Source organism: Dipodomys spectabilis, unplaced genomic scaffold, assembly GCF_019054845.1.
Source record: "Dipodomys spectabilis isolate Male_0828 unplaced genomic scaffold, ASM1905484v1 ptg000052l, whole genome shotgun sequence".
NCBI lineage: Eukaryota > Metazoa > Chordata > Mammalia > Rodentia > Heteromyidae > Dipodomys > Dipodomys spectabilis.
Genome location: NW_024870729.1, coordinates 4032907 through 4053188, shown reverse-complemented (window position 1 = coordinate 4053188; position 20282 = coordinate 4032907). Strand labels below are relative to the sequence as shown.

The window sequence follows — 20282 nt, the reverse complement described above, 5'->3', positions numbered from 1 at the left end:
ACCACTGAGCCACCTTCCCAGCCCTAAAGCTTCATTTTTAAGAAATTTAATTGAGGGCTGCATATGTAGCACAGTGAAAGAGCTTCCACTTAGCACGAGGCCCTGGGTTCTATCCTCAACAACAAACAAACAAACAATAAATAGACATGAAGTGAAATAAGAAGTAGGTTAATTCTAATGTAATAGTTTTTCAAAATCTATTTTCAATTTAGGGCTAGAGAAGAAAAACAGAAGATTAGTGGCCTAAAATACTTAATATCTGGGCTTGGAAGTTGGCTCAGTGGAAGAGCACTTGCCTTGCATGCCTGAGGTCCTGGGTTCAATTCCTCAGCACCATATAAGCAAAAAGAAAAAAGCCAGAAGTGGCGCTGTGGCTTAAGTGGTAGAGTGCTAGCCTTGAGCTGAAGAGCTGAGGGACAGCGCCCAGGCCCAGAGTTCAGGCCCCACGACCGGACCCAAAAAACAAAACAAAAAAACTTAATATCCATATATAAGTAATTCAGAGTTCACCTGTCTTCATCTGATTTGTATAACACACACACACACACACACACACACACACACACACACACACACTTCAATAGGTAGCACAGACATTGCCATACAAGTCAATAGTAACTGGATTCAAAATGTACGTAAACCAAAAGACACTGTGAACAGCAGAGGCATTATCAATATTTGTTGAAGATCACTCAAGAAAAAAAAAATCATATAAAGTAGTAGACAATCATGTGTACTTGAGCCAAAAATTTAAACATCTGGCTTTTTTCTTTTTGCTTATATGGTGCTGAGGAATTGAACCCAGGACCTCAGGCATGCAAGGCAAGTGCTCTACCACTGAGCCAACTTCCAAGCTCAGATATTAAGTATTTTAGGCCACTAATCTTCTGTTTTTCTTCTCTAGCCCTAAATTGAAAATATTTTGAAAAACTATTACATTAGAATTAACCTACTTCTTATTTCACTTCATGTCTATTTATTGTTTGTTTGTTTGGTTGAACTTGGGGTCTTGTATTTCCTCGGTAAGCCCCCTACTAGTTGATCTGTATCCTCAGAATTTATTTTTACTTCAGTTATTTTTGGAATAGGGTCTCAAATGTATGTATTGACTGGGTTGGACAGCAATTCTATCTGCCTCTTACACAACTCAAATTACCACCACACCCATCTGTTGGCTGAGACTGGGGTCTCCCTAACATTTTATTTGAGTTGGCCTTGAACTGGAATCCTCTCATCTCTCCTTCCTGCGTATCTATTTCAGGCATGAGCTGCTATACCCAGCTAAGGATCTGTTATTAACAATTGCTAAATGCATAATCTAAGGAGTAATGAGTGGAAGAAAACTATTTGAGGTAACATCAAAGAAAAATAACTTAATGAAGTTCTAACCAAAGAGAACAAAAGCTGTTCCCAGAAGACCAGACTATTCTCCAATTTACTAACTTATCTTCAATCTCCAATTCAATAAACAATAAATATTAATGTGATCACTGAGGTAAGAGATACATGTAAGTAATTAAGCAAAATGTGAATAGACAAGCCATGAGACAAGGTGGTAAGAAAACAAGTCAAACTGTCAACTTCTAGATTAGATCCTCCAGGAAACAGAGAAGGTACTTCCAGGTGATTCATGTGTGCCAACCCATGGAAAAAGCATTGGGCTGAGGGCGTCTCTCCACTCAAGAGAGGTTGGGCTGGGCGCTGGTGGCTCACGCCTATAATCCTAGCTACTCAGGAGGCTGAGATCTGAGGAGCCAGGTTCAAAGCCAGCTCCAGCAGGAAAGACCATGAGACTCCTATTTCCAATAAACCACTAGAAAACCGGAAGTGGCGCTGTAGCTCAAGTGGTAGAGCGCTCGCCTTGAGCTGAAGAGCTGAGGGACAGTGCCCAGGCCCAGAGTTCAAGCCCCATGACCGACCGGAAAAAAAAAAAAAAAAGAGAGAGAGGTTGAGACTGGTACATTGTCACCTTGCCTTTTATGTGATCCCTTCCACACAGTAGTCAGACTACTTGAATCTTTGCTTAACTTTTCCAATTCACTTCCTTTTTGCCTCCTCTTTATGGAAAGAAGTAGAGTAAGGAAGAGAGCTCCATACACTGGTAAGGCAAAATGTTTAAGACCAAAGGCCTCATCTTTGTAAGCCAGGGGCCAGAGAACACAGCTGTGCAAATGTGTGACTAGTGAATCTAACAAAAAGGTATATGATTTCAAGATACGTCTCTTAACTCTCTGTATGTTTGATGATCTCAAAAAAAAAGAAAAAGCTTGAGCAAACAGAAGTACATACAGCTTCAAAAGCTTGAGATAGGGGAGAAATAAAAAATGGAGTCAAATTCTCCAAATCTGGAGGCAAATATCCAAAGATAAACTCTAGATAACTCTAACCCTTAAGTCCTAAATGATCATTTGCTACCAATAACCTTGGTTTCTACTGTTATTTTTCTGAAAGTCCTGAGGAACCTGCTGTGACACTTTTGACATGTGTTTTGCTAGGCCAGAGTCAGGGCTGACCCTCAGAGCCCTACTTTTCCTTCCTCAGAGGAGGCCCCAGGGCCAGCACACACCATGCATTTCTGTAGACTGACCTGACTCTTCCCCAAAGTCAACTTAGAGAGTGCCAGGGACACTCTCATTCGAGGACAACAACAGGACCAAAGGATTAAACAAGGGCAAGTTTTCCTACGCCTGAAGCTGGCAGAGAACTGTCAACATGGGAGTGGAAACATTCCTAGCCAAGGGATGAAACTCATTCAAATGACAACCTATTCCATTGCAGGCTGTTCCAGGAAAGCAGGGAGTGGACCCTTTTAAGAGAAATGGAAATCTGTTCCACATACATCACACTTCATGACTTGGTCAGGAAGGAAAGGAAATCTATTTCAGCTCAGTGACTGCCTGACTAGCCCCTTGTTGACCTACCCACGCCACTAGGCCCCTCCACACCCCTATCATAAACTCTATAGAGACCAGAGAACAAAAATAGCTCCATCTGTGCCCTCAAAGGACTCCTAGGTGTGCCATATGCCCTCCCTGAAGGGCACAACCTGGCTTCCATAACTAGGACTTACCAATGTCACTCAGCAGGGTGAGGATGGCTCCTTCCCGTAGGCCACAGCAGTTCTCAAACTGGTTTAGGTACTATAGAGAAGTTGAAAAGAGTCAGTGTGTAGATGATCACCAATCAAGCCCACCAGCATCTTCTACAATAGTCATGAGTGCTAACACTGGCCATGGGCTTTTGCAGGCCACACATGGGGGAAGCTGGGGAAGTAGAAGGTAAGGCAGCGCCCAGAGGCTCTCACGTCCTCAGTGCTGGCCCTGGCAGAGATATGTGAGTCACTCTCAGATGAGGAACTGTCAGGCCTCACCTGCTACTACAGGTCAGAAGGAGGAAGCCAGAGTCTAAGCCCAGAGGCACGGCAGATTGGGGAAGGACTCACAGAAAACCACTCTCTGATCACTTCCCTGATATAGGTTTGCCACACAGGACCATGAAAACTGCAGTGAATGTTTAATGGGCACCTAAATGGATTCAGGAACAAGCTCTGTCCAGCTTCACCTGACCTATCTCATTGAATCCCACTATTCCCGCTGAGGAAAGTACTTCTGGGACCCATCTCAGATGTGAAGAAATGGAGACTAAGAGATTCCAACATCCAACAGTACACAGATGAGGGACAAAGAAAGGAAAGCCAAGTCTACCTAAGACCAATCACATAGTCCTTTGCCCACCTGGCCCCTCCACTTATAAAGGAACTTAGACAGCCTTTCTCAATAGAGAAAGGGGTCCAGGGTCATTAACTAACATGTATTATCCATAACTACTTTTAGGTTTTTCCTTTTTTTTCTTTCTTCTTCTGTTTTTTGAGATGAGATCTCACTATGTGGTCAAGGCTAATCTCAAACTCCTAGATTCAAGCAGTACTCTTGCCTCAGCCTACCCAGTAGCTGAGAATAAGTATATGCTATATGCAGTTGACTTAACTCTTTAAATCACTTCTGATGTACTTATGTGCTGGCCAGCCTTGTCTGTGATTTGAGAAAATTAAAGAAAGACTACCTCATTTGGGAATAAAGGGATTAACATTTTGTAAGACCTCTGGCAACAGTTCTGTCACCCTCTAGGGATATAAGTACAAAAGCCCCATAAGAAGCAATTGCCTCTTGCCTTCCATACCAGGCTCTTTGCTGACTAGAAAGCCAGGTGTGCAATCCTGTGACCAACTACTTCCAAGCTTTCCATAATCTGATCACATCCCTCTACACCCAGGCTGCCATCTAAGAGCTCTCACTTGGTTATAGCAGCATGGCTTTATCTCTACAGCCACACCTAGGGATTAGATGACCATGAAAAGGTTAGGAGAGTGGAGGAGAATCAAACTCCCCATTTCTAATAGGTCATCAGTCCCACTAATGAGTCATGCCAAGAATGTTACACATAGCCTGCCCTGATGGCCTTGACCTACATCACTCCCAGGATAAGCCACCTCCACAGCAGAAGTCACTCATACAGACTGACCCTTATGGAAACTTTCTTTGTATAAAATAAGGTGACAGGTCCAGAGGAATGATGAGAACAGCATATAATTTTATCTGTGAAACTGCCATGTAAGGACAGAACTAATGAGGGCAACTTCTCTGGCCCAAGCCCCACAAATCACAGACTTACTGTAAGAGTTGAAAGGAATGACTGGTAGAACAGATAAAGCAACTCTTCTGGTTAGATATCTGACTTTTCCCAATGCTATGTCATTACTCGGTGTTACCAGTAGAGATGAACCTGCAGCTGAATCCATATGCTCTATCCCTGTAGCTGTGTGAGGTGGGGCCCTCAGTCTAACCTCCCTGGGCTCCAACATCCACCAGTAATGCAGGAGTACTATCTGCATACTATTGTCATGGGGCTACTAAAAGCCATGAGATTCTGTGTGAAACAGAGGTCATGTGGAACCATTGTGAAGATCATATATAGGTATTCATGGAATTGTCACTGGGGAGGCCAGGACTGCCCAACTTCCAGTGTACACAGAAGGTACTGTAGTGAGGAGGAAGAAAGCAAAATTGGCAGATGAATCAGGGGAAGCTCTGGCACCACAGCCAGTTCCCTAATGACTCTTCCTGCTACATTTGATAACTCTGTACAGCAGTGTCACATCTATAAAGTCCCTGTCACAATGACAACAAAAAGGCCCCCTAAACCAGCAGTGTTCTGACATGCCAAGGAAGGAGGCATCTGTGGCCTCTTATGGTCCAGATCTAGAGATGACATTCCTTGTCCTTTCAGTAATGTAATGCAGAGTCAAGAGAGTCCCTCTGTGGTTTTCTTCAAAGGCAACTGATTCAACCTTTTGATTTACATTCACATATCACCCTGAAGTAGACACAGAAGAGGGCTTGGGAAAGTGAAGCAAGTCACTGTAAAAACCCAGCTTCTGGGCGATGACATATTTGATGACAGGCTTCCTACCCCTCCCTTCTAGGGTCCCAGCCTGCCTCAATGGGTCTGCATCCTGCCACCCAGGAGCTTTACCTTTCGGAGATCTCCTCCTTGACAGTACTCCATGGCCAGCAGGGGCAAGTCATTGGGTGCCAAATTCTGCATCCCCTCGGGAACATCCCGGGCAGCCACCACATTGGGGTGGCTTAGCCTAGGAAGGAGAAAAACCAGTGAGAATAGAACCCAAGCTTTAGCTCAAACCTATTCCTTGCTTCTGTGTCTCAGCCAAGCTCACCTTCCAACAAAGACTGGGAAAAACCAGGACCTTAGAAGTAACAGAAGTAGGAGGTGGAGGTCAGGAACTGGTAGCTTATTCAACACCCTGAACTAAGACATTTATGAGTGTTTCATGTGATGCAAAAGTTTCTTTAGGATGCCCCATTTCAAATGCAAAACTGCCTCTAATAGAGAAAACAAAAGAACTTCTAAGCTCTTGCTATTCAAGGTGGAAGGTGATATATGCAAATGTTTGGGCACATAATGAATGTGACTTTTGATTTCTCCTGTTATTAGGAAATTAGAGCAGGAACTACAGGCACAGACCATCATACCTGGCTATGATAACTTTCTTAAATTATTTAATATAATAGGCTGGGAAGGTGGCTCAGTGGTAGAGTGCTTGCCTTGCATACGAGGCTCTAGGCTCGATTTCTCAGCACCACATAAGCAGAAAAAGCCACAAGTGGCACTGTGGCTCAAGTGGTAGAGCGCTAGCCTTGAGCTGAAGAGCTGAGGGACAGCACCCAGGCCCAGAGTTCAGGCCCCATGACCAAAAATAAGAATAAGTTATTATTATTTTTAATATAAATTGACTATGAGGCCCAGTAAAGTCTTTAAATGCTTATTGTCTAGAAGTGTCTGGTAGCGTTGAGGGTGTAGCTCAAGTGGTGGAGCTCCCAACTAGAACTTTCTGGAAGCGGAGTGTCAGTCAGGCTAGTAGTCTGATGGAGGAGCAAGAATTATCCCCCCATACACACTCTTTTTTTTTTTTTTTCCAGTAGTAGAGTTTGAAATGAGAGCCTTGTTATTTGAACCACATCTCCAACTCTAATCTTCCTTTCTGGATGCAGCAGGTGAGACCAGTGCTTCAGAGTTCATTTTAGCATCCCCTAGACACAAACATGCTCCCACATCTAGGCACCAGGACCTTACCTCCTCATGATCTGGATCTCCAGGCACCAGCGATCTCGGTTCTTTGGGCTGAGCTCCTGTCGGCACTGCTTAATTGCAATCTGCTCACCTGTCTCCTAAGAGAAGGCCATGGTGGAGACAAACAAAATAACCAACCAACACATGCTCACCCCATGAGAGTGAGGGTACACTACACTACTCTCCTTGAGAGCCCCAAGGCACCTGTTCCCGTCTGATTGTTCTCTTTCTCTTCTTCACCTCTCTGCCTACCCAGATCCTGCCTTGTCCACCCAACCTTGTTCCTTCCTACACAAACCCCAGGGGCATTTCTACTTTTCTCTCAGCCTCAGCAGAGCACTATTAGGTTAAACCATGTATGTGCTGCTGCTGATATTCAGCTACTCTGATCTACACAAATGATGTTTCCCAGAAATGGAGGGAAGAAATGTGAACAAATGCAAGCATGGCACTCAGCAAACACTATATGGAAAATGAACTATGTAACTTGTGGACAGGGATAGGAGGGAGGAACTGGGGAAAAGTGAAGAAAGAGGTGACAGTATCCTATAAGAAATGTACTCACAGTACTACCCCTCTGTACAACAACTTAATAATAATAAAATTACATTTGAAAAAGTGATCTTACATCTGTACCAAAAAAAAAAAAAGGTGCTTCCATATAGCTCAACCTAATAATGCTACACCAAAGTGTCTCCACTATTGCACTAATGTTTGTCTCCACTACTGCACTAATGTTTGTCCCTCTTCAGAGGGAATATAAGCATTGGATAGTCTAAGGAACATATACTGATGCAAGTTCCAACTCTTTCACCAGCTATGTGATCTTGGGGGGAAAAAACCACCTATAAGATAGTGTCTTCTTCACCCATGAAACAAGAAAAATCACACGCACATACATACACACACATACACACTTTTCATACTGTTATAAAATAAGCCCCTAAGAAGTGGCGCTGTAGCTCAAGTGGTAGAGCGCTCGCCTTGAGCTGAAGAGCTGAGGGACAGCGCCCAGGTCCAGAGTGCAAGTCCCACGACCGACAAAAAAAAATAAAATAAAATAAAATAAGCCCCTAGTAATAGCCAGCTCTCAGCATTGTTTGCTGACCTGACAACCCATGTCAGGATACTTTTAAGATCCTCTTGGCTCCACTCTGCTCTCCCAGCTACTTTCCCTCAGTTCAAGCACTCAATGTTGCTGTAGATGAGACCATCAGCTCCTCTTGCTCAAGTGCTTTCTAGGCCTGTGCTCCTGCTTCCACTATGTAGGAACCATGGACTCATACAAGACAACTTACCCTCTTCCATGTCACCATAACAGGTAATTCCTTCACTGTACTTATCTGCCAGGGATTTATTTTTTATAGAGCAATAGAGTATTTTCTTTCTAAACTACGGATATATCCATTTCCATGGGCTTTGGCATTTACACCAAGTAACACAATGTCCTCCATTGTGGTTTCTTACATAAAGAGCGGGCAGTCAATAGGTTTTTTTTTTTTTTTTTGGTGACTAATCGAGTAGCTGGTTCCTGAAGCTAACTCATCTCTTTCATTGGTGCACTGAAGACCCAAGGAAGCTTAGGCACTGCTGTGCCCCCAATCTATAGTTCTGGTGGCAGTAACCTGAGAGCTAACCTCACCACCTCCAAGCAAGCTGATCTGTGCCAACATCCTATGTGTTCTTGGGAAGTTGTGACCCAAATCCAAAAATTGAACAAGTTACATAATCAGGATATGAGCCAAGACCTCACTCTAAAAAGGTACAGAAAACTAAGGCCACTGAAGTAATCTTTTTCAGTTTGTAAAAAAAATATCTTATTGAAAACATCTACCTATTTAAACTATACTGACAAATGGTTTGTGCTGAGTCTTGGACTGGGGTTGTAATGGCATATAGACATAGCAAGGACTGTCAAGACCCACACTGTATAGGAAAATCTAGGGAAACAGGATTAGGGTCATTTGTCACACTGTTCTTCCTCGTTGGGAAATACAGGTTGAGTACCCCTTATTCAAAATGCTGGGGACCAAAAGTATTTCAGATTTCACATATTTTTAGATTTTGGAGTATTTTCATATACATGAAATATTGTAGGACCAGTATCCCAGTCTAAATACAAACTGATTTATCTTTCATATACACCTTATACACACAGCCTGAAAGCAATTTTGTTATATTCCCAGGGAACCTGCAATTTGACTATGACCCTATTCCAGGTGTGCTGCAATATTCCACATGGGATGTCATGGGCTACTCAAAATGTTTTGGCTCTTGGGAGTATTCTGGATTAAGAATGTTCAACCTATATTCATTTTGGAGTTGGTTATTTAACGAGGAAGGAAAACTTAAATATTTTGTCCTTCAAAGTTTTCCTTCAGTATTTCAAAATGGTTTGGATTGTTACAAAACACTGGAAGTATTCTAAAAGTGTCCTCCACCTGGAGAAGCCACAATAGAAAAAGCACATAGGAGGGGGGACCAAGATGGTGACGGGGCAGTAGGGAAACGCCACAGCTCTCTCCAACCAAAAAGAAAGTTCGAGTTCCAACGCTTAATCTCCCCAAGAGACCGACAACAACAAAAAGACGAACACTCAGAGAAAAACCAGAGGTGGAAAATAACAAAAAAAGAAAGAGAGGAAAAGAAGAATTTCAGAACAGAGAAGAGCGAAGACCCCTCCCCCAACCTTTACTGGCCGCGCGGCAGTGCGCCAAGCCGTCGGCCAGCCGGCCCGGCGGGGGGCTGCCGGAGCCACAGAGACACAGGGGGCTGCTTGCAGATCACCAGGTACCGGATTGCAGAACAGCGGATCGCCAGGAACAGAGAAACCTACCAGCCGGGAGTCTCCACGAGGATCCCACCCCCACCCCTCACTCTCCACCGGAGCGGAGAGGCTCCATCCCGCCAAAGCCAAAGCCGCCCAGCACCAGCAGCGCGACAAAGGGACCTGTCGGCAGACCACCCGCCCAATCGCGATCGCAACTACCCGGCGGGGGCCGCCCAACCCAGCAAGCAACCACCCCAACTGAACTCGGATTGCAACAACAACTGACGACCTACAGGGTGAGTACCCAACAGGGGACAGTGAATCCCTCAAGGGAGACCAGAGCTGGTGGGAATCCCCAGACCCTGACCTAGACTCCCTACCCCAACACCCGGACCACAGGACCCACTAAAACTGGGAACTGTTCGAGAGCTCCACCAGCCAGTGGAGCACACTCTGCTGGCCAGGCCAGAGCAAGAGCGCCCCTGGAAGGGAGCTTAAATGCCCAAGCCAGGAACAGCGCCCCTGGGTCAAGACTACCAACAGTAGAAGAAATTTGAACTGTGTCCTCCAGGCTGCATAACCTAGGTGGTATACACATTAGCACAGGCCTAACGAGTGCGCTCCAGGCTGGGGCCGGAACCAGGCCCGGGGACCGGCGCCTGAACAAAGCAAAAAGGGTCAGAAGTGGGGCTGTGGCTCAAATGGTAGGGTGCCAGCCTTGAGCTGAAGAGCTGAGGGACAGCACCCAAACCTAGAGTTCAAGCCCACAACCAGCCCAAAACAAACAAACAAAAACACATCAGGAGCCCATAGCAGACTCCAGTATTTGGGAGAGTGCATCCAGAGCATCTGATCTTCCCAAGAGCACCTGCAGGAGCAAACACAAGCAGTCTAGGCTGCTCAACCCTTCCAAAGGCGGGAATTGCCAGCAATCTACAGCAGAGAGCTGAGAATCCTAAGTAAGTCAGAATAGCAGCTGGAAATAGGCTCCCAACAGAATCCAGATCAGGCACAGACTCTCTCTACCAATACAGAATCAGCAACGAAGCAAAGACAGACACACCAAAACAAGATTGAAGAGCAGTCTCCTGAACCCCCATGCGAAAATCACAGAGAAAAATCACAAGGTTTACCACTACCCAGGACAGCAAGCTCACCTCAAAAGCCAGCAGCCACGCAGGGGAGAGCCCCAGTGGGAGCAAAGCAGGAATGGAAGACAAAAGCTACATCCAAGGGTTGCTGGAGGCAATGACTCAAGAAATAAAGCGAGAAATGGATCAGAAATTGAAAGAGCACAAGGATGAACTATCAAAAGATATACAGGATATCAAACAAAAGTTGGATGCAAAAATAGAAGCTGCACAAACCTCAGTAAGAAGTGAGATAAACGCCAAATTAGAGGTAATGCATACTGATCTCACCTCATTGAGAGGTGAGATCAGTACTCTGAGAACCAACATTGAATCCATAAAGGGATCCATTTCCACCATGCAAACCACAATAGAAGCCACGGTCAACAGAGTGAATGAAATGGAAGGTAGAGTGTCAGATACAGAAGACAGAATACACCAACTGGACCAAAAAGTGACAGATATGGAAAAATCACTCAAATTAAACCAAAGGGAAATTCAAGAGCAAGCAGATAATGCTAAAAAATTTAACCTTCGCATAATCGGAGTGGACGAAGGTGAGGAATTCCAGAGCAAGGGAATGCAACACCTATTTAACAAGATAGTCAATGAAAATTTTCCCGACCTCAAAAACGACCATCTTAACTACATCACAAAAGCTTATCGAACACCCAACAAGCAAGATCCCAGGAGAAACACTTCTAGACACATTATAGTAAAAATGATGGATCTGAATAATAAGGAAACAATCCTGCATGCAGCAAAAATGAAGAAGGAGCTATACTACAACGGGGAAAAAATTAGAATCACTGCAGATCTCTCCACACAAACAATGAATGCAAGAAAAGCCTGGGAAAGCACCATACGAGCCCTGAGAGCCAATAACTGCCAACCCAGACTGATATACCCGGCAAAGCTAGAATTCACATTCGATGGAGAACTGAAAACTTTTAATAGCAAAGAAAAACTAAATGAATACATAAACATTAAGCCAGCATTACAAAGAATTCTAAGAGGGGGGACACAACCTGAAGAAAGCAACCAGGAACTGGGACCTGCCCCAAACAGGCATTACTCAAAGTCTAACTGAGCAAGCACAGGAGGAAAGAAAAGAAGAAAAACTTAGGAAAACGGAATGGCAGGGACAACAATGCATCTCTCTATACTTTCTCTTAATATAAATGGGCTGAATTCGCCAATTAAAAGAAAACGAACTGAGGACTGGATCAGAAAACAAGACCCATCCATCTGTTGCCTTCAGGAGACCCACCTCTCAGCCAAACATACAAACAAACTCAGAGTGAAGGGGTGGAAAAGGATCTACCAATCAAATTCCCCCAATAAGAAAGCAGGTGTAGCTATCCTGATATCTGACAAAATAAACTTTTCATTAAAATCAGTACAGAAAGACAAGGACGGACACTACATATTAATAAAGGGAACAATCCAAGAGGAGGATATAACCATCATCAACTTATATGCCCCAAATATCGGTGCACCCAGATATGTTAAACAAATGCTCTCAAACTTACAGAATAAAATAGATCCCAATACGATAATACTAGGAGACTTTAACACGCCACTCTCACCAAAGGACAGGTCTACCAACCAGAGGATTGGCAAAGAAGCTACCGAATTAAGTGAGGCCATACTTCAAGCGGAATTAACTGACATCTACCGAGTATTTCACCCTAAAACAACACAGTACACATTCTTCTCAGCAGCTCATGGAACTTTCTCCAAAATAGACCATATCATAGTTCATGCAAGGAACTTAAGCAAATACAAAGGGATCGACAAAATCCCCTGTATCCTATCTGACCACAGTGGAATCAAGCTAGCTCTCAATAACAAAGCATACCGCAGAAATTTCTCTAATACATGGAAATTGAACAGCACACTCCTTAACAAGGCCTGGGTAACAGAAGAGATCAGAGAAGAAATAAAGCATTTCCTACAACTCAATGAAAATACCTCACAAAGAAACTTGTGGGACACAGTAAAAGCAGTCCTGAGGGGCAAATTTATTGCCCTCAGTGCCCACATCAAGAGAATGGAGACAGACCAAGTAAATAATCTCATGTTGCAACTAAAACAGCTAGAAAAACAAGAAAAAATGGGACCTAAAGCTACTAGACGAAGCCAGATAACCAAATTGAGAGCAGAGATTAACCAATTAGAAAATCAGAAAACCATAACCAAAATAAACCAAACAAAAAGCTGATTCTTTGAAAAAATAAACAAAATTGATGGCCCGTTGGCAAGATTAATTAAAAAAAGAAGAGAGGAAACCCATATTAATAGGATTAGGGATGCCACGGGAAACATCACAACACGTACCCAAGATATCCAAACAATTCTAACAGACTACTTTCAAAAGCTATACTCTCTAAAGGAAGAAAATCTGGCGGAAATGGATGCATTTTTAGAGAAATACAAGTTACCAAACTGAGCAAAGAAGAAGTTAACCAAATAAGCCAATATCCTATAATGAGATACAGGAAGCTATCAAAAGTCTTCCAACAAAAAAAAGCCCAGGACCAGATGGATTCACAGCAGAATTCTATAAGACCTTTAAAGAAGAACTAATACCCATACTCCTCAAGCTCTTCAGAGAAACAGAGAAGGAGGGAGCTATCCCAAACTCATTCTACGAAGCCAATATTACACTCATCCCCAAACCAGGCAAAGACCCAACCAAAAAGGAGAATTACAGGCCAATCTCCTTGATGAACACAGATGCAAAGATCCTTAACAAGATTCTAGCTAACAGAATCCAGAAACACATAAAAAAAATAATACACTATGATCAGGTAGGCTTCATCCCAGAGACACAGGGATGGTTTAACATACGTAAGTCAATAAATGTAATCCAGCATATCAACAGAGCCAAGGTCAAGAATCACATGATTATCGCCACAGATGCAGAAAAGGCCTTTGATAAAATTCAACATTCATTCATGCTAAAAGCTCTGGAGAAAATAGGAATAGAAGGAACATTTCTAAAAACAATAAAAGCCATTTATGACAGACCAATAGCCAATATTATACTTAATGGGGAAAAGCTACAACCAATCCTCCTAAAAACAGGAACAAGGCAAGGATGTCCACTGTCTCCACTCCTCTTCAACATAGTCCTAGAACCCTTAGCCAGGGCAATAAGGCAAGAAAAAGACATTAAAGGGATCCGCATAGGGAAAGAAGAAGTTAAACTATCCCTTTTTGCAGACAACATGATACCATATCTCCATGATCCCAAAAACTCCATCCCCAAACTTTTAGAAATCATAAGTCACTTCGGCAAAATAGCAGGATACAAAATAAACCCACAAAAATCAGTTGCCTTCCTATACACTGATAACGTACAGGAAGAGAGGGAAATAAAGGGAGCAACCCCATTCACAATAACCTCCCCAAAAATAAAATATTTAGGAATTAACCTAACCAAAGATGTAAAAGAACTATTTAATGAGAACTATAAAAAGTTAAAGAAAGAAATTGCAGAAGACACTAGGAAATGGAAAGACCTCCCATGCTCCTGGATAGGCCGACTTAATATAGCAAAGATGGTGATACTTCCAAAACTAATATACAAATTCAATGCAATTCCTATTAAAATCCCAATGACGTACATCACTGAAATACAGAAAACAGTCCAAAAATTTATATGGAACAACAAAAGACCTAGAATAGCCAAAACAATTCTAGGGGATAAAGACAATATGGGAGGGCTATCCATGCTGAACTTCAAACTCTACTACAGAGCTATAATCACAAAGACAGCATGGTACTGGCACAAAAACAGACCCGAAGACCAATGGAACAGAATAGAAGATCCAGATATAAATCCACAGGCCTACAGCCAGCTGATATTCGACAAAGGAGCCAAAGACATACAATGGAAGAAACACAGCCTCTTCAACCGCTGGTGCTGGGAAAACTAGGCAGCCACATGCAGAAAACTAAAAGTGGACCCCAGCCTATCACCATGCACCAACATCAACTCAAAATGGATTAAAGACCTTAACATTAAACCTGAATCTCTGAAACTACTGCAGGACAGAGTAGGAGAGACACTTGAACTAATAGGCACAGGAAGGAACTTCCTGAACAGAGTCCCAGGGTCACAACAAGTTGGAGAGAGACTCGACAAATGGGACTACCTTAAAATAAAAAGCTTCTGCACAGCTAAATCTATCGCAACTAAGCTAGAAAGACAACCAACTAATTGGGAAAAAATATTTACCAGCAATATATCAGACAAGGGGTTAACATCCTATATATACAGGGAACTCACAAACTAATCCCTCCCAAACCTAACAAACCAATTACTAAATGGGCAAGGGAACTAAAGAGGGACTTCTCAAATGAAGAAATAAAAATGGCAAAGAAACACATGAGGAAATGTTCATCATTCCTGGTGGTGAAGGAAATGCAAATAAACACAACCCTGAGATACCACCTTACCCCAGTCAGAATGTCCCACATCCACAAATCAGCCAACGACAAATGCTGGAGGGGATGTGGAGAAAGAGGAACCCTATTACACTGCTGGTGGGAATGTACACTTATACAACCACTTTGGAAAGCAGTCTGGAGGGTCCTTAGAAAGCTAAAGATTGACCTCCCTTACGACCCAGTCATACCACTTCTAGGCATCTACCCTGAACAACAGGAACCAATATACAAGGACACGTGCACCTCCATGTTTATTGCAGTACTGTTCGCAATAGCTAGGATATGGAAACAACCTAGATGCCCCACCACAGATGAATGGATCCAAAACTTGTGGTATCTATACACAATGGAATATTATGCAGCCATTAGAAATGACAAAATAATGGCATTTGCAGGGAAATGGATGGAGCTAGAAGGAATCATGTTGAGCGAGGTAAGCCAAGAACGAAGAGACAAACGGTGCATGGTCTCCCTGATAAGTGGATGCTAAATCCAAAAGGTTAGGTGATACGACAAAACTAACAGAACTTAAGAAACAAAGAACTCCCGCTCATCTGGTTGAACCACTACTAAATATCCCCATGCTGCTGATCACAAATATGGTATATAACATGTGAACACTGTTATATATTACAGACTGTGGTAGACAATTTGCTCCAGGGAAGTTAGAATGAACTTGTGACTTTGAAATTATGTAATCATTTAATCACAATCAAAAAAAAAAAAAAAGGGGAAGGGAGGGAGGGAGGGGATGGTAGGGGGAAAACAATGGAGGGGGTAACAATGTTCAAGAGGAAGTGTACTCATTACCTCACTCATGTAACTGTAACCCTCTGTATAGTAGCTTTACAATAAAATAAATAAAAAAAAAAAAAAAAAAAAAGCACATGGGTTGGGATTTGAATCCATGGAGGTTTCATCAAATGCAGCTTCTTTATTTACTAGTGTAGCCTCTCTGAACATATTACTATCCTCTCTGCGCTTCTATTTCCTTAGCTACACAATTGGCTAGACAATAATACTTCCCTTGTGATTACAGTGATGACTGGAGATAAAGCATGCAAAACAGGGATAGGGATGGAGCTCAGTGGTAGAGTCCTGTAGCCCCTTGAGTTCAATCCACAACACTGCAAAAAACAATACTGATGCCAGCATATGGAAGGTTCTCAATAAATGACAACCTTGATTTCCTAGGCATCATATCTTGAGGATTGCCATTCTTAGGCTCCTAACTTCAAATATGCCCTTGATTGTAGACAAAACACATGTGATAACAGAAAAACACATTAAATACTGTTTCACTGGAGCTTACTACAAAGCTGGGTATCAGTAGCTTACGCCTGTAATCCTAGCTACTCAGGAGGCTGAGATCTGAGGATCGCAGTTCAAAGCCAGCCCTATCAGGAAAGGCCATGAAACTTTTTTTTTTGCTGGTCGTGGAGCCTGAACTCTGGGCCTGGACACTGTTCCTCAGCTCTTCAGCTCAAGGTTAGTGTTCTACCACTTGAGCCACAGTGCCACTTCTGTCTTTTTCTGCTTATGTGGTGCTGAGGAATAGAACCTAGGGCCTCATGCATGCAAGGCAAGCACTCTACCACTGAGCTACCTTTCCAGCCCCTATTGCCAATAAACCACCAAAAAACCCAAAGTGGCACTATGACTCAAGTGGTAGAGTGCTAGCCTTGAGCTGAAAAGCTGAGGGACAGCACTCAGGCCCAGAGTTCAAGCCCCATGACCAAAAAAAAGAAAGAAAGAAAGAAACACAAAGGTGCGACATTCATGTGCCTCTTTAGATTCATAAATAAATAAATATAGATATAGTGAAGCAAATTCCAAGATATGGAAACAAGAGGTTTCTTCACATTTGTTGTTATTTCTGTATGTAATTGTTATATATGTATGTTATTCCATATTGTTATTGTGTATTTCTCTATGGTTTATTCATATGTCTATCTTTAGGAGCGGGGGACACAGAACTCAAGGGAAAAAGGGTGAAAAAGTACAGCAGTGGCATTCACTGGACACTTTGTTGAACTATTCAACTCATGTGTAGAGACAGGAAGGAGGGACTAGGAAAGAGTGAGGGAAGGGATGATACTATATGAAAGGAAATGTACTCATAACCTAACATATAACTGCAATCCTTCTGTACATCACTTTTACATAACAATAAAGTAAATTTAAAAATAAAACCTGTTTGCCCAAGTGCTGGTAGCTCATGCCTGTAATCCTAGCTACTCAGGAGAATGAGATCTGAAGATCAGTTCTAGGCCAGCCCAGGCAGGAAAGTCTGTAAGACTATTTTTTTATTTTTATTGTCATTATAGAGTTAATATACAGAGGGGCCACAGTTATATGAATCAGGTAATGAGCAATCAGTACAATTTTTTAGGAACCAGTCTCCTCTTCCATCCTTTCACTGGGTTTTTCCCTCCCATCCCCATCCACAATATATCCAGTTCATTTTCTAGGTAGTGTCCAAAGAACGCCACTGCTCCATTTGTTCATCCCAGTTCTACCTTTCATGTACACTCCCACACTCTCCCAAATACAAACAAGACAAAAGGAAAAGAAAAGAAAAACAGGGGTCACTAAAAGATGGGTGAGACTCTTTTATCTCCAATTAATCACCAGAAAACTGGAAGTGAAGCTAGGACCCAGTGGTAGAGTGAAATAGCCTTGGGCACAAAAGCTCAAGAACAGCACCCAAGACTTGAGTTCATGCCTCACAATGAAACAAAAAAGAAAAAAAGCCTGCCTTCTACCTTTAGCTTCCAGCAAGACTCCACCTTCTCCCTGATCCCCTCCAATACTAATGGTTTTCATGTTACTTTCTTGAAGAGGCCTCCCTTGACCCCTTAGTATATACCTCACTGCACTTTCCTGAGCCACACTTTTAGCCACCATATAAACTTATAACTAGTAAATCACCATTCTACCCATTTGGGACATTCCATATTTGAGTGGACTGAGTGAGTGCTTTTGTGCACCTAACATATATGTAATATATGATTTTCCTGATGGGGAAATAAAAGAAAATCAAAGCCTGATCCAGCCTGGGCTGACTAGGAAATCAGAGGTCTGACATGATACTACTCCACACAGGTAAGAGGCAGCATAGGACAGGTAAAAGGGGCTCACAGTTGGAATCTAGCTACTCAGGAGACTGAGAACTGTGGTTAAAGTCCTTCAAATCACCAAATTTGGAAGTGGAGCTATGGCTCAAGTGGTAGAGCTCTATAGCTTGAAAATAGCTCAGGGCAGTGCCCTGGCCCAGAGCTCAAGCACCAGGACCATCACACTCACACACACCCAAAGGGGAGAGGGGGGAGAGGGAGAGAGGGAGAGAGAGAGAGGGAGAGAGAGGGAGGAAGAGGCACAGTATAGGAGACATACCAAATGAGTAGACACAAGGAACTCAATGGAGGATCAAATACAAAAGGAATGAAGCAGTCTGTGAAGAGTTTAAGAAACTATGATCTAGGGGCTGGAAAAGTGGCTCAGTGGTGGAGTGCTTGCCTTGCATGCATGAAGCCCTGGGTTCAATTCCTCAGCACCACATAAGTCGAAAAAGCCAGAATTGTCACTCTGGCTCGAGTGGTAGAGTGCTAGCCTTGAGCTGAAGAGCTGAGGGACAGCGCCCAGGCCCAGAGCTCAGGCCCCAAGACTGGCAAAAAAAAAAAAGAAAGAAAGAAACTATGATCTAGAGCTGATCTTGGAGGAAGGGGAAGAATTTACATAGCCTCTAGGAGAGGAAAGCTGGTTCAAAACAAAGCACAGTAGGTCAACCTGTGGGAAACCAGCTGGAAGGTAATGAAGCCAAGTAGCATATGCACAGAAGAGGAAGGGCCTCAGAAGGCTGCAGGAATATTTTTAAAATAAACTGAATTTCAAAAGGAGAAAGAACTACAAATAGTAATTCTAAAGGCTATCTCTGTCTGTCTGTCTGTCTCTCTCTCTCTCTCACACACACACACACACATTCTTAGGCCCCTATCTATAAAGTTAAAAAAATATCCTATCTGAGCAAATGCAGGCCATTCTGAGTTAGAGAAGACAGACAGGGCATATTTGGATAGAACTCTTTGTGAGGAAAACCAGTATGTCTCCAGTTAAGCTGACTCTTACAGGTACTAGGCTGTCTAGAAACAGTGCAGTCTAAGTACTTGTCAATGTTATAGAAAATCTGGTCTTTCTGTTTAATGCTAGACCTATCCTTTGAGCAGGACAAATTTGTTGTGATGGTTATATATTTTTCTTCTTAGTCATTTATCTCTTTTTTAGATTCAGTCTCATTACATAGTCTATGCTAGTCTAAAACTCAAGATCTTCTGGCTTCTGCCTTCTATGTCCTGGGATTACAGACATGCATCACCATGTCCAGCAAAGTAGTTGCAGTTTAAGGAGCCCTTATCCAAAGGGCATGCTGGAATTCTACCTTCCAAGTTGGGTGTGCTAAACCACTTACAGAACTATACAATGCTCTCCATCTCTGGTCCCCACACTCATTCAGGAGTCCCTCCTTCAGCTCAGAACTGACAAGACTCAGGGAACAGCCTAGAATGTCTTCCAACTAAACAGATCTGAAGGATGACCATCTAGAATGACTCTCTGATATTTGTCCAGCAACCTTGAAAAACCTTTCTGCTAGATGTGACCAGGCACCTGGATCATGAATGGCAGCATGTTCTTTCCTTCTAGTCCAGAAAGTTGCTCAACAGCCCTTAACTAAAATCTAGGACTTCCTTCAAGGACTTTATTGGGTTTTAATTTTGAGTCAGGAACTTAATTTTAGGTTTTTGTTGAGTGGACGTTCCCCAGAGGAGTGATCTCCAAATTGGGTATAGGTTCTCCAAATATTGCCTAAGAACGTAACTCAAGAATAGAAAATTAATCTTCCCTCAAACAATCTCTCAGCTCATCTTTCAGAAGGCCACATGTCTTCACTATTTGATATGCAGGTAAGATAAGAGCATTCAAGTCACAAGCAGGATGGTAGATGGGCCTACAGAGATGTTGCTGGGCAATACCATGCTTTTTTATGGCATGCACAATTATGTGTTACATTACTGAAGTTTAGTAAAACAACTCTTACATAGTGAACAAGTGGTTTAGAAACATCTCTGTAGAGCATCTGAGTGCATCTAGCACGTGCACCAACAGAAATGATGGAGGACACATCAAATGTGAGAAACAGGCAGGTCACATAAAGATTAAAAACAATGAGACTCAAAACACTCAACCATTTTTTTCAATTCTTGGCAGTATTAGAGGTT

General features: G+C 42.8%; 1 protein-coding gene across 3 annotated transcripts in view; it reads right to left on the bottom strand.

Moving 5' to 3' along the window:
- The window catches only part of Ikbkb (inhibitor of nuclear factor kappa B kinase subunit beta), a 62617-nt gene that overhangs the window by 40186 nt on the left and 2149 nt on the right, over positions 1 to 20282 (bottom strand). For all 3 annotated transcript variants that reach the window (XM_042679469.1, XM_042679468.1, XM_042679470.1), the window contains 3 exons: positions 6652 to 6746; positions 5533 to 5650; positions 3071 to 3140 (listed from right to left, as the gene is read on the bottom strand). In XM_042679469.1, the coding sequence (XP_042535403.1) occupies positions 3071 to 3140; positions 5533 to 5650; positions 6652 to 6746 (283 nt within the window). The remainder of the gene's footprint in view (positions 1 to 3070; positions 3141 to 5532; positions 5651 to 6651; positions 6747 to 20282) is intronic.